Raw genomic sequence first — 13587 nt, 5'->3', positions numbered from 1 at the left:
GGGTGAACCATGATGAAAATGTCTAAGGGATGGGTGGCCGATAAGGAGTCAGAAGATTCAGTGAAAGAGTGGTCAGAGAGACAGGACAAGAACCAGAACTAGATAACCTAGAAACTAAAAGGAGGAAAAAATTTCCAAGTGAGGAGGAGTATCTGAGGTATTTAATAAGGTAATTACTGAGAAGAATCCATTGACTTCAGCAATTAGAAGGTCATTAGGGTTAGAAATTTTTCCTTTACTATTACGGTGGTGATAGTAGGTATTGTTTTTCCATTTTAATGGGAACAAGGATATTTAAGGCAAAGGAACGAATCTTTAATTGCGGAACATCAGTATACAAGAGTGTATTATGTTAGGCTAATACATTTAGCCTAAAATTATGCCCCCCCCTCCAGTCGTTACAGAGGTTGACTGATATAAGGCCGTCTTTCATAGTAATGTGAATAAAATCAAGGTTGTTATTGTTATGTATTGTCAGAGCCATAGGCTACAAGAAGAGAGCTTGCTTTTTGGCAGGGCTTTATTATTTCTAGGGTTCTACTCATTTGCAAATTCTAGAAGGTAGGAGAGGAGGGATATTCTGGGGGTTTTAGTTTGATTATATTGTATATTCTTAGAGTATTTTTCTGTCTTTGACTATGATAGAATGAACAAGGTTTTAATAATGTAGAGTTTTAATACCCAGGAGTACTTAATGTTTTTTGTTTTCAATTCTCCTTCAACCTTGATATGACTTACAGCATTCTGGAATTTGCTTATGAACCTCATAAGTTCAGACTTGAACTATTCCCTTAGTTCACGTAGCTATTTAGTTGTCTTTTATGCCTCCTGATAAATTTTTCTCTACAAGCCAGTGATGAAATTTGAACTTTACTTCCAAGGGAGTGTTTCTGTACTAGTCATCCATTATTTTGATGTATTAGCCAAACATTGACTGACAAATGAATCTGCGGAAAGCAATCCAAAAAGAAATAATTGGATCTCTCCTACAGTATAAAAATTTCACATTTTAGAAAATTATCCTATTAAAGCTATATAGTTTTCTACCTTAAAAAGTAGGAATAATACTATCTGTCTCCTAGGGTTATTGAAAAAAAATAAACTAATATAAATTAAAGCACTTTGTGAGCCACAAAATGCTACAGTTTAATTAATATTATTAATTGTACTGTCTTTCACACAAAAGCAATTATAGTAACCATTGGCACATATAAGTATTTGTTCCCTGTCTTTGCAAATATGGTTTGTATCTTTTGATTTGCTGGAAGAAGTTGGCCTCTAATGGCTGAGGGACAGAGCAGGAGGAACTGCTGCTTTTTTGGGTGCTGAAAGCACAATGTTGTCCACAGCTTCTACTGTTTCTAACTTAAAAAAATTCAGACTTGGTGTGCTTTTACTTTAAACATGACTCAAGGCTCTGGAAATTTTCTGGATTTTTAATGAGTTTGCTTTTTGGTATATACTTTCTGAAGATAGTATAAGACATAAAAAAAAATCCTGGCTACTGAAGGAAACTTAGGTGTAATCTTCCCTGTGAATCATTATGTTTTAAAAAGTTAAATTTATAGCTGACCTCGATTCAGCACTGAATTAGTCATTCCTTACTTATGCAGGATATTACATCAGGAATTCCTAGGTTTGTGTCCAACCCTGAGCAGTCAACTGAAGTCCCAGAATAACTCTCAGTTTAACAGACATTTATTGAGTACCTACTGTCTGCCAGTCATTGTAATAGGCTCCTCTCAGCATTGTTATTCAAGTATTTTCAAATTTCAAATAACATAAAACTACCTGAATACTATTGGTAATGAAATATCCAATCATTAGAAAAAGTATACCTGAGTAAATTTGCGAATGTGGTAAAATAAGACAAGGGACTCCATATATGTTCAGAATCCTAGGGCTTTGGTGTTCTGGTTAGATTTTTACAGTGCTCAATGAAATGCCACATATAGGACACTTATTAATAACTGGGTAAAATTGTTAACTTATTGTTCTGGTAAATCTCCAACCACACGTCTGTCTCTTGATCTCTATACTTATCTCTGAGCTCCCAAAGATCAAAATTATAACAACACCTTTATAAAGGGCTTATAGTGTTCATCATAACAATTCCATAGCAACTACTAGAGGGTTTAGCAACTTATTCAATATCACACAGCTAATAAGTGACAAAACTCTTCTTCAAAACCACCTCAGCATGACTACAATTACTGTTCTTTCCCACAGTGCCATCCTATTCCCAGTTCCCAGCAGTCGTCTGGCTATGTAGGTGTTCTGTTGACGCTAGAGAAAATAATGGATAATTTCTTTCTCCCTTGCTTGACCAGAGACTTCTTGTTCTTTTTTTAAAAAACATTTTCCTTTTTAGTTTTTATACATGGATTTCATTTGAAAATATTAAAACTGGCTTACACTGTATTCTGAAATAAAATCCATTTCTGTCTTTTCTCCCTTGCAGCGTTTCATCATGTTTCTGTTTACCCAAAGAAGGAGCTTCCTTTTTTCATCCATTTCACAGCAGGACTATGTTCTTCTACAGCAATGATAGCTCTTCTCACACACCAGTTTCCTGAAATCATGGGTGTTTTTGCTAAAGCTGTAAGTATGATCTCAAGGACTTGTGCAGAGTATTTGTAAAACACACAAGAAACCATCTCTGATCTGTTTGTGCTTAACCAGCTGAGCAGTGAAGATATTTGTTATAGTAAATTACAGGAATTGATTTGTAAAGTTGCTGCCATATATATGTCAAACATAAGATTTTGGTGATTTGAGCTGTATTTTTGTTGCTTAGAAGTTTAGAGAATACAATGGCATAACATTATAAAGTTGGTCTTTGTAGATCACTTTTGGTGGTAAGCATAGCCCTTGTTACTAGCTAAAGAATAATCCACACCTTTTAAATGCATTTTCTTCGGCATTTAAAAAAAATCCCTTGTTTTGTACAGAAGCCTTTTGATTTTTCCATTTAAATGAAATCATTAGTTCTCAGGATTTGGTGAACGTTAAATTCAAGAGTGCAACTAGGATGAAGAATAAGTAGGTAAGGTGGGACAGTTGCGACATTTGCCCTGGGTTCAGAATGTGCCTCTTTACTCAAAATTTCTCCCTGTTTTTATATCTACATGTTCTTATTGATCTCCCAACCTTGGGTGTAGAACCATGTACAGACCTTTATTTTTATTTTTACCCTTTAGTTTTGAACTGCTTCCCCATTTCTGGACCCAGGTCCAGAAAGTATTTGAGGACTGATATTAAAGAGAGTATCCCATGATTTTTTACTTTTCTACATAAACCTGTTAATTAATGTCACTGGCTCAAAGCAAAATTACCAAAGATAAGTCCCTGTAAGTCTCCAAGCCTTTTAAAAAATGTGTCTTGTATATCTTTGTATTTTTACCAACTAATAAGAATTCAAACCCCAAAAGAAAATGTTAATTCATTATATTCCCAAATAGAAAAGCACTGAGAACCATAGAAATACTAGGCCTTACTTGGTAATGTAATTTCTATATTTTTGTCTATGTGCCTCCATTCTAACTCCCTGTTTCCTCATACTTTCTTTTCCTGCATTAGGAGTTTATTTTTTGCCTTAAAGATTAGTTGGTTTTCTTCTGGCACCAGTAGTGAGAGCACTGGTTTCTCTTTTCCCCTGAAGGTCAACTGTATAATGTGTTAAGTTGCCACTGGCTGTAGGCCTAGGAGTCTGAGACTACACTTGATTCTGGGTCAGGCTTCAAGAAGGATGACTTTTTACTGTGTTCAGGGAGTATAGATATTTGGGTTGGAAACTGACTCTTCTGCTTCCTTTTAGTATAAGGAGAAAGCTTAGTGATCATACCATAACTCTGTTGCTTGCAGTGGTGCTGACTGGGGAGCAAGTGTGTCTCAAACTGAAATGACTTCACAGTGTAATCTGGCATGGAAAAAAATGGACTAGACAGAGAATCTTGTCAATTTAACAACCGGAAAAAAATATGCAGCTGTGTATTTGAGATCACAGGAAAGCAGTGGGAGAGATGATCCTTGGGTTTCTCTCAGGGCAGTGGGAAGGAGGTAAAATAGAGAGAGGAGGAAGATCTAGAATCTGGAGTAGAGATGTAGTCATTGTTAGTAGTGTACTGCCATGGGGTACTGGCTAAAGTTAATGTGCAGTGTACTCACTGTTTGCTCTATTCATCAGTGTTAGTATGTATAGTATATATATAGTGTCTGCCTTTACCTAAGAGATCTCTGATGCATCAGAAGAGCCTTTAAGATTGCATAGCACAAGCTCCTAGCAGTGTCCGAGAATGAATAATTACACATTTGAAAGTGGAATCTTCTTTTTTAGACCAAAAGTTATTAATTTACTGTGATTCTAGTTGATGAACAATAAACAGGCATTTGTTTTCTATCTTTTGGTATTTGTTGGTAGTGTATAGTATTTAAAATGTGCCTGACAGCAAACTTTTACAGCCACGTTTTATCCTTGTGGCCTTTACATGTACATTTTAAATTCCTAAAAGTTAAATATTTACTGAAAGTACCTGCAAACCAATATTTGTTATGCAGCAGTTCCAAGGGCAGTTTCCATTTAAGAATTAATGGGAAATGATTATAGTATAGGCAGACTCCAGCTTATAAACTCAATATACAAATACCTCAACAGACAGCAAGAAAACTAGAGGCTCAAATTCTGCTTCTTCACCGCTTAATATAGTGTGGTCTCGGGCTTCCCTGGTGGTGCACTGGTTGAGAGTCCGCCTGCCAATGCAGGGGACGCGGGTTCGTGCCCCTGTCTGGGAGGATCCCACATGTGCACAGAGCGGCTGGGCCTGTGAGCCATGGCCGCTGAGCCTGCACGTCCGGAGGGGAGAGGCCCGCAATGGGAGAGGCCACAACAGTGAGAGGCCTGCGTAACGCAAAAAAAAAAAAAATATATATATATATATATATATATATATATATATATATAGTGTGGTCTCTGCCCCAGGAGCATTACCATCATCACCCAGGAACTTGTTAGAAACACAGAACCACAGGTACCACTCCAGCCTTCCTGAATCTGCATTTTAACAAGATCCTCAGGTGATCCTATATACACGTTTAAAACTTGAGAAGTCCTGCTTTACTCTACCCCCAATAAGAAGAATTTAGAATTCCTGGGTAGTGCCACCTTATCAAGGTGGAGAAGGGGTAGGATTGTAGAGTCGTTATGAACATAGGCTCTGGAGCCAGACTGCTTTGCTTTGGATTCCAGCCCTGACACTTATTGGCTGTGCCACCTTGGGTAAGTTGCTTAACATTCCACCCCCCAACCCTGCATTGTAAAATGAGAATAGTACTGCCTCATGGGTTTTTTGAGGGTTAAATGAGTTTAAAATTTATCAAGTGTTTAGAACTGTGTCAGCTGACAGTAAAAACTAGGTGTTAGCTGTTGTTGCCATTGTCGTTGTCATCATCATCACCAAAGTGCAGCTATAGTGGGAAACCCTACCCCCTTCATGTTTGGAGGAACCATGTTCTACTAGTAAACTCAAAATGCATTTTTCCATAGAAATGGTGGTTAAGTATCATTTAAACGATACTATTAGTACTATACTTCTGGTACATTATGTGTACCAGAAAGTGGAGAAATGTTTCAAATTCTAGGCACTAGGCACTAGCAAAGTGCCTTATAGAGCAGAACCAATTGATAAGTTGCAAATTGCCTGTGTTAAAATTTTCAGTTAGGTCAGATATTTGATAGCCAAGTACAGTATCAGTGAAGTACAGAAATCAATGAAGAATCTTTGAAACATATTTGTTCTTCTATTTAATAAGGCAAAGCAATTTAAGAAAATTTCCTAAGTTCCTTCCATTGTTGCCATTGTCTCTTCCTCATCTAATATCTTTTTGTATTAGCTCACATGCTAGAGTAAATTCAGTTTGAATTTGTTAAAATGCATTTGTTACAAAAATTGCCTTTTTGTGAAGCAAGGCACTAGGGATTAATGATTTTTAATAATCCTCACTGAACATCAGATTTAGATAAATGGAAGGGAATGCATTAGAATGGTCAGTGGTTTTAGTGCCCCTTCTTCTTTTGCATGATATTAAGCTATATGGAAGAAGACTTCATTTTCAGCAAGTTAGGACTTTTTCCTGATTTTTCTCCTCGCCGGATATTAGACATAGAGCAATGAAAAAAAAATTACATAAATCCCTGGAGATGTGGAATGTGCTGATATCAGAGTTGATATTCTCTTAAGACCAGAATTCCTGAAAAAGGAAAAATTGCTTTTAAGTGGTAGATCACTTTCTCACCTGCTTTGAAGCCTGCTGGGTTAAATATGAGAGTTCAAAGTAAGGGTAGCCAGCAAACCAATGAACTGGAATCTGATTCTGCTTATCTGAAAGGCGCTTCTTTATTTAAGAGCAGCACTGCCCTCTCCTTAGAGAACCAATCTTCATCTACTCTGGCCTCTTTCATTTCTCTCTTGCAAGAAAAGCTTTCTTCTTAGTAAGCCTTGGGAGGGCATATTACAACAGTGAAAAGACTGAAGATGGTCTTTGGGAATTTCATTAACTTACTGATAAATTCAGGCTTGTGGCATGTGACTTTTTAGTGCTTTGAATTCACAAGTGTGTTTGAATATAAAAATCCCTAGTTGTGTTTTAACTAAATGGGGCAGCCTTTGCAATGTTGGCAGAAAAGATGTTATGGGTAAAGACAGAAATCAAAAAGATTCCCAAATAAATTGTTTGTTTCACTAAGGCAAAACTTGGTTAAAATTTGTTTCACTGAACACATATTGTAGCTGTGTTGGGGTGGGAATGGGCCCAGTTTCCACATATTTCTACTAATCTTTATGTGGGAAAATATGGTTAGACAGGCCAGTGATGAATTTCTGAGCAACTCATAATTGGCTGGCTCCACTGTAACTAGGGCCTAACAATCTGCTTGATTAATTCTTTAAGTACTACATTAGCCAAGTTTGCATGATTTCCAAAGATATAGAAGGTCAGATGTTATACTAACAAAAGACCTCTCTACAGAATGTCTCACTGGGATTTCTTCAGCCTCTTCCCAAAAATAATTAACATTTTTCTCCCCAGATTAAATTTTAAAAAATAATAAGCTGATAAAAATGCTTATTGTCTTTTACTGAACAGTGACCAGAACTTTTGAGAAGGTTTGTCCACAATTATCATTTTTTGCAGGGCAAAGATTGTCTTCATAACTAGAGAAATTGATAGACAATTATAACCATATATTGATATATACCAGTAGAAAAAATATATATAAATTTAATTTATTTTATTTATTTATTTTTGACTGCATTGGGTCTTCGTTGCTGCGCGTAGGCTTTCTCTGGTTGCGGCGAGTGGGGGCTACTCTTTGTTGCGGTGCGTGGGCTTCTCATTGCGGGGGCTTCTTGTTGCGGAGCACGGACTCTAGGCGCGTGGACTTCAGTAGTTGTGGCTTGCAGGCTCTAGAGCGCAGGCTCAGTAGTTGTGGCACACGGGCTTAGTTGCTCCGCAGCATGTGGGATCTTCCCAGACCAGGGCTTGAACCTGTGTCCCCTGCATTGGCAGGCAGATTCTTAACCACTGAACTACCAGGGAAGCCCGAAAAAAAATATTTTTAAAGGTTCCTAATTTTCCATTGTCATAACCAGTGATGTGAAATCTGTTCATAGGTAAAAGAGTTTTTTTATATTCTTCATCTGACTTTATTAATACTAAAAACCTGTGAGAGTTGCATTCTTCTTTATTAAATACATAGGGCCCCATTTAGAAATTAAACTATTAAAATGTTGCTTTACTTTGTTTGAAAATGGATTATTTTCAAGAACTAATATAGTTTTAAAAACATTTTGAATTGTAACTAAACTTAAATTCCTGTAAAATACTCTTCTATAACCATGCTGTTTCCACAGTAATATATCTGGGGTATTTCCCAGAGAGTATCCTGATAATAAAATGAGCCTATCGTGACAGGTCAAAATTTTTAAATGTTTACACTTTTGTTCCATTGTTAGTGCTGCTAAAGTCTTTACTTGGGCAGTCTGGCATATTCCAATTTTGATTTTCTGAATTAACTGGGATATTTGTAGCAAGAGAAAAGTTGTTCTCTACTTTTTATAAGGGTAATTTCTCATGCTTCATCCTCATTGTTCTCCTTCAAAAAGAACCAGAATGAGAAATTTATGAAATTGCTAATGTTCTTCTTTATCCAAATTTTCTAAGTACTGAACTCTTCAAAGGCAAAAACAATAATAATAATAATAAAAGTTAGGGCAATGTACTTTTTAATGCATGTCTGTATCCCTTCCCCAGGATTTAATTCAGTTTTGAAGTTTGTGGAAAGCACCCTCTTTCCCTATTAAACATGTGCTTGACAAGTGTGAAGTTCACAAAAGCTCTCCCTGAATTTATTTGGCAGTATATTTAATCATCTTTCCCCCCTCAAAGTGAAAATCTCTGCCAAAGTCTAAGATATCCTGTCACTAACTTCTACTAATATATTTATTGTTAATTATTAGAACTTGAGGCAAATGGACTGCATAGCAGTTTTTAGAAGAGCTGTGCCCAGATATTGATGTAAATCACTCATTCCAAACCCATTACACTAGTGGTATTAGAATTCATATTAGGAAACCTACTGGGTTTTGTTTTAGAAAACATCTTTGTGTTTTGCAGACCCAGCATAATCCTCTAAATGGAGAGAATAATGGGTACAGAGGAAAATTAAAATCGCGAGGAATAGTTATTTTGGCTTTTTTCTTGAGTGGAATGTTGCTCCTTCCCCCCACCAATCAAATTTCTAATGCTCAAACGAACTAAATTAGTGCAACTACTTAATATATTACAATTCTAAACCAAGAGTAACATGGACTTCATTAGTTTTCTTTTTTTAAGAGTTTATACTTACACTGTCATTTATTCTTACCAGAAGCATTGGAGGACAGACTGTGATCTTCCAATGTAATAGATGAGGAAGTTTGAGCCGTTAAAGATAAGAGAGTTCCTTGAGATCACACAATAGATAGCCCTTTAGTCATATATATGCTTGGTTTCAAAAATATGTCACCTTACAACGTATACTAAAACAAGTACAAAAGAATAAATTTCAAACCAAATATAGTAATGCTGAGGGAATATAGACTGATGGAGTGATGATAGTAAATTGGCTTTGCTAGTGTCTTCCCATAGGAGATGAATTTGGAGAAGAGTTTTAAATAAAGAGGCCAATGTGGATTGTCAGAAAATAGAAAAGGCACTTAGATTGCAGAAGTGGTTAATTGCAAAGGTACAAGTAGACAAATAAGCTACCTGGAAAATTCTTCATAGTATAAGCCTATTTGATGAACTCTGATGTTTTAAAATAAAGAATGCACATTTGCTTTTCTGTCTTCAAACTGATTCACTTTAATTTCATTCCTGTTCTGGCTAGTAAACCACTTAAGAAAGAACACTGTTTGATCATTTATATCACATAGTCACACAACTGTATAAAGAACTTCAGCCTTTCTAACTGTCTGAAATGTGCGGTAATACTGAAGAAACAGTAGGTACTCATTTATAGTGATTCAGAGGGAATTTAATTAACTCTTTGAAATGGTAAAAAAAAAAAGTCTTAATATAAACTACAAATCTATATCTTATGTTTCAACATCACTCTTCTTTCAAAATCAAAGGTGAAGTTTGTGAAGGACTGTGAGGGGCAGTTTAACTGAACAGAATAAACTTTTGGTCTAAAATAACATAACTCGTGGGGCTTTTTTTTTGTTTTGTTTTGCTAAAGTGGGATTTTTAGGTAGCAGATGTACTTCTAGCAGTTGTAACAATACATCGGAAACTTCGATGTGTTCCTTAATGCCGAAGAGGCCTCACTGAAAGATTGGGTGTTAATGGTATTCTATCTGAATTTGAGGAAAAAATAATCTTTCTTAGTTCTGTAATAATATTAAGATTGCGTTATGTCCATCTCAACAGCTAGCTTCAAGAAAAGAAATTATTTGGGCTTCAGGTGATGCTCAACAAAATTAAGAGAACTGATATTCAGAGAATTCAGACCACATAATCACCCTTTAACCTCATCCTGTAATTTCAAGCGTTCTGGAAATGAAATGTATATGTACCATTCAAAGTGTAGAAAAGAGCTATATTCCCATTGAGCACTCTTGCATATTACAAATAGGATATACAGAGAAAGAAGCAGTTTGGGGCAGAATTTAAGAAGGGAACATACTCTCATACTCTTTGTTAGGAACATGCCAGCTCTTGTTTTCATCTATTCAGTATGCTGGAGTCCCGGTTTCTTTCTGATGCCAGAGTTCAAGCTTTTACTGCCAGGTAGCAGCAGGTTTACAATTAAATTTTAATCCCTCAGTTGTTAAACTCCTACCTAGAGTATAGCCACAACTGTTCTTGGCAGACAAATACACTGCTATTTTTCCTTCAGTCACAGTGAGATAGAAGAATGTTCTCTGGCTGGGGCGTGGATGAAGGCACTTTACTAATCTTATACATAATTCATCCTTGGTTGCTGGGGTATTCAAAGTTGAAACTCTGCCCTCTGATAAAATTTAGATGGATTTTTTATTTACTTGACTGTGATCCCTTTGGGATTTAGTCCTTCTTGGGAGCTCAGGGATTCTATTCAACAAAGCCCTAGCTGTGTAGACTTTTCTTATTAATTTGCTCTTGGTGTAATTTAGCTCTTATAATACTGACTCTAAAAAAATCCAAAACCAAAAACCTGCACTAGAACATGCAGTTCAGAATCCTGGATACCCTGAAAAGATTCTTGTTTCAGTACTGGCTTATTGAATGAAAAGACTCCAGTAGGGCTTATCTTAATTTGTTTTCAAAGTTTAGTTTTTAAAGAGCCTCAGCATTTAAAAATATGTTAACTAATATTCTTTAACATGCTATAGTATGGTAATGATTATCCTGTAAAATACTGTAAGTTTTTGGTGTTTGAATTCATTATATTCAGATGTTACTAGTAATGAATTTGTTCATCATTCATTCATTCAAGGAGCAGATATTTATTGGGCACCTTTATGAAATATAAAATGCAATCCCTGTTCACAAATAACTCATAGTCTAGTGGTAAGGGGTTTAAGGTAGGCAAGACATGTATTAGTGTAAGACAGAGGCTACTGCCATAACAGTAGATTAGTTCATCCTTGGAGATTTATTCATTTGACTAGAAGTGACTGATGAGTTATTTTCACATGCCTCACATAAGATTTAGTGACCCAAAAAAGTCAATCTAGACTGATAGAGGCTTTTTCCTTTCAGTCAAACAAGAGGAAATAGAAGGAGGTCTCTTTATTTTATTCTTTTTCAGATATCAGACATGAAAGACTTTCATCTTTACACATAAGTGATGAAGTTCGTGTTTTTGTAAACAGCAGTATTCATTATGTTCATCTGAATAGTTTAGAATTTATTAAAAAATGAAGTGCTCCACAACTCAAGATTGAAATAAGAAGTGTCACCCCTCAGATTCATATAGTAGCTGCCCTAAGACTAAAGCCTACTATACTCATTCATTTTTATCTTTGTCTTTTATATCCTCTCATTCCTAATAATGACAGATTAATAAGGGCTAAGGACCATCCTGGTTTAGAAAATGAAAGTGTGATGTCAGAAGCAGAATGGGACAGCAAAGAGTTAGGACTAAAGAGTTAGGTACTAAAGAGTTAGGTGCTCATGTACCTCTGTGGACATGTGAGAAAGAAAGGGAAAGAACCACTCAGAATTTCCCAGAGCCCACTGTTCATGTCAAAGCTGTACCCTGCAGTGACTGATTCTGAAAATATATCAGGTTAATTAAGGAAAATAATAAAAGTATATTGGATTAAGGTACTAAAATAAGCTGCCTTTTCCCTCTCTTCTAAGCTGAATTTTGCTGATCAATTCTGAATCCTGGATAATTCTACATTTTTACAGGGGGAACTGCCAAGATTTTCTCTCTAAACAACTGAAAAAGATTTCCTATCTTTATTGGGCTCAGTCAAGTATATGTACTGACTGGATCGTTGGGGATATGACCTTGAAATACATATTAAAATATTTTTAAAAATAGGTACAGAACCTGTCCTTGGGGAATTTATCCTGTTAGGCATGTAATCATTAGATATGGTAAAATGATGAAAGTATATTGAGTAGAAGAGTAGGCCCAAGGCTAGAGGGTCGAAGAATATACTGATTTAACTCAGTGTGGCAGCAGAAGAAAGAAAGTGGGATGATTTGAACACAGACTTACAGGCAGAAGACCGCAGATCAGGCTCTGGAGTTAACTGGTAATTGTTACTTCTTTAGCAATTTATCTGAGCTTGCTATATCTTCTGGAATAAGTGGAAATTATTATTCTTTGGATAGATGAACAAAACATACATCTCCAAATAATGAATTAGATGCATGATGGTATCTTCCATTTCAGAAGTCTGATTAGTAGCATGCTGGTGAGGAGGCGCATTCATATTTCTGGGTTGTGAGGAGCCCACTCTCATCCGTTCACCTGTGTTCCCGTTTATACTAGGCTGTGTCTGCTAACATTAGGTCTCTAAAGAAAGACTTAGGTAAACTCCAGACCCCCTAAGTTCCTGTGAACTACCTCCTACTCCCATAGGACTTCAACGAAGATAATGAACACTGTTTTTTTAACTTTTATCTTTCACATGGCATTTAGAGTAATGATATCTCATTTGGTCTCAAGCTCCATATTGAATTATTTTCTAAAAAATTGCTTTGGAGCAGTAACTTTTCCCTGGTTGCTTAACCAGTCATACAAGTTGAGACTTATGTCTCTATGCCTGTTTTATAATAGCTGCTCTGGGAGAACAGATGAAAAATAATAAGTTAGTAAGATATTTTATGAGTATTGAGGTCCCTTCCATTCAGAAATGTAAATAAAATAACCAGCATGAGCAATCAGCTTATGTCAGATTCCATGGGTTTATGTTACATAGGGAAATTATAGTGCAACCTGAAACATGCTTCTTAATGAATTCATAGTGGTGTCACAGTTGAATGTAAACCCTTGAGCTTTTCCATTGTGAAGGGTTTCAGAAATCACCTTTTATAAACTGCCTAGGGGAGGAGGAAAATACCAAGATGATACCAACAAATGCTATCACTTAAATGGTTGCCTCCCTTCCAGCACTAACTAAATTGTGCCAGTTAAGTAAAGCAAAAATTTAAGATACTGCTCACCTTTTGGCTTATTCAATGTTCATAAATATAATTTATATATATACATATATATGTATAAATGCATATATGTATATATACACACACACACATACATTTCAATATTCTGTTTTTGAAAGTGGCACCAGGCAAATGCTGTGGAAGAACAGGGTTGCCCTTGCAGTTTTTGTCATCAGAGGTTAGGAGAGTTCAGTTAGGAAACTTGGCAGAAGCCCGATAAATAGCTCTGTTTTTACCTCCAACAAGTGCAAGAAGCCAGAGACCTAATTCGAAGTTTATGAAATCGGAATTTGTATCTTGTCTTTGGCTGTTGCTCTAGCACCCTGTAGTACCCCAGAACTATCCTCTCACTTATTAGTAAACTGATTTTGCAGTCCCTAAAGCTCTTTC

The 13587-nt window shown here is 36.1% G+C and overlaps 1 protein-coding gene across 9 annotated transcripts in view; it reads left to right on the top strand.

Moving 5' to 3' along the window:
- The window catches only part of ST7L (suppression of tumorigenicity 7 like), a 152907-nt gene that overhangs the window by 63725 nt on the left and 75595 nt on the right, over nt 1-13587 (top strand). For 5 of the 9 annotated variants that reach the window (XM_079928717.1, XM_079928715.1, XM_079928716.1 and 2 more), the window contains one exon: nt 2462-2601. In XM_079928717.1, coding sequence (XP_079784843.1) covers nt 2462-2601 — 140 coding nt within the window. Of the gene's footprint in view, nt 1-2461; nt 4904-13587 lie in introns of those variants that run through there. The other 4 variants (XR_013829337.1, XM_079928714.1, XM_079928718.1 and 1 more) reach the window with 2 other exon arrangements.

Source organism: Stenella coeruleoalba (genome assembly GCF_951394435.1).
Source record: "Stenella coeruleoalba genome assembly, chromosome: 1".
Lineage (NCBI taxonomy): Eukaryota > Metazoa > Chordata > Mammalia > Artiodactyla > Delphinidae > Stenella > Stenella coeruleoalba.
This window is presented reverse-complemented; position numbering and strand designations above follow the sequence as displayed.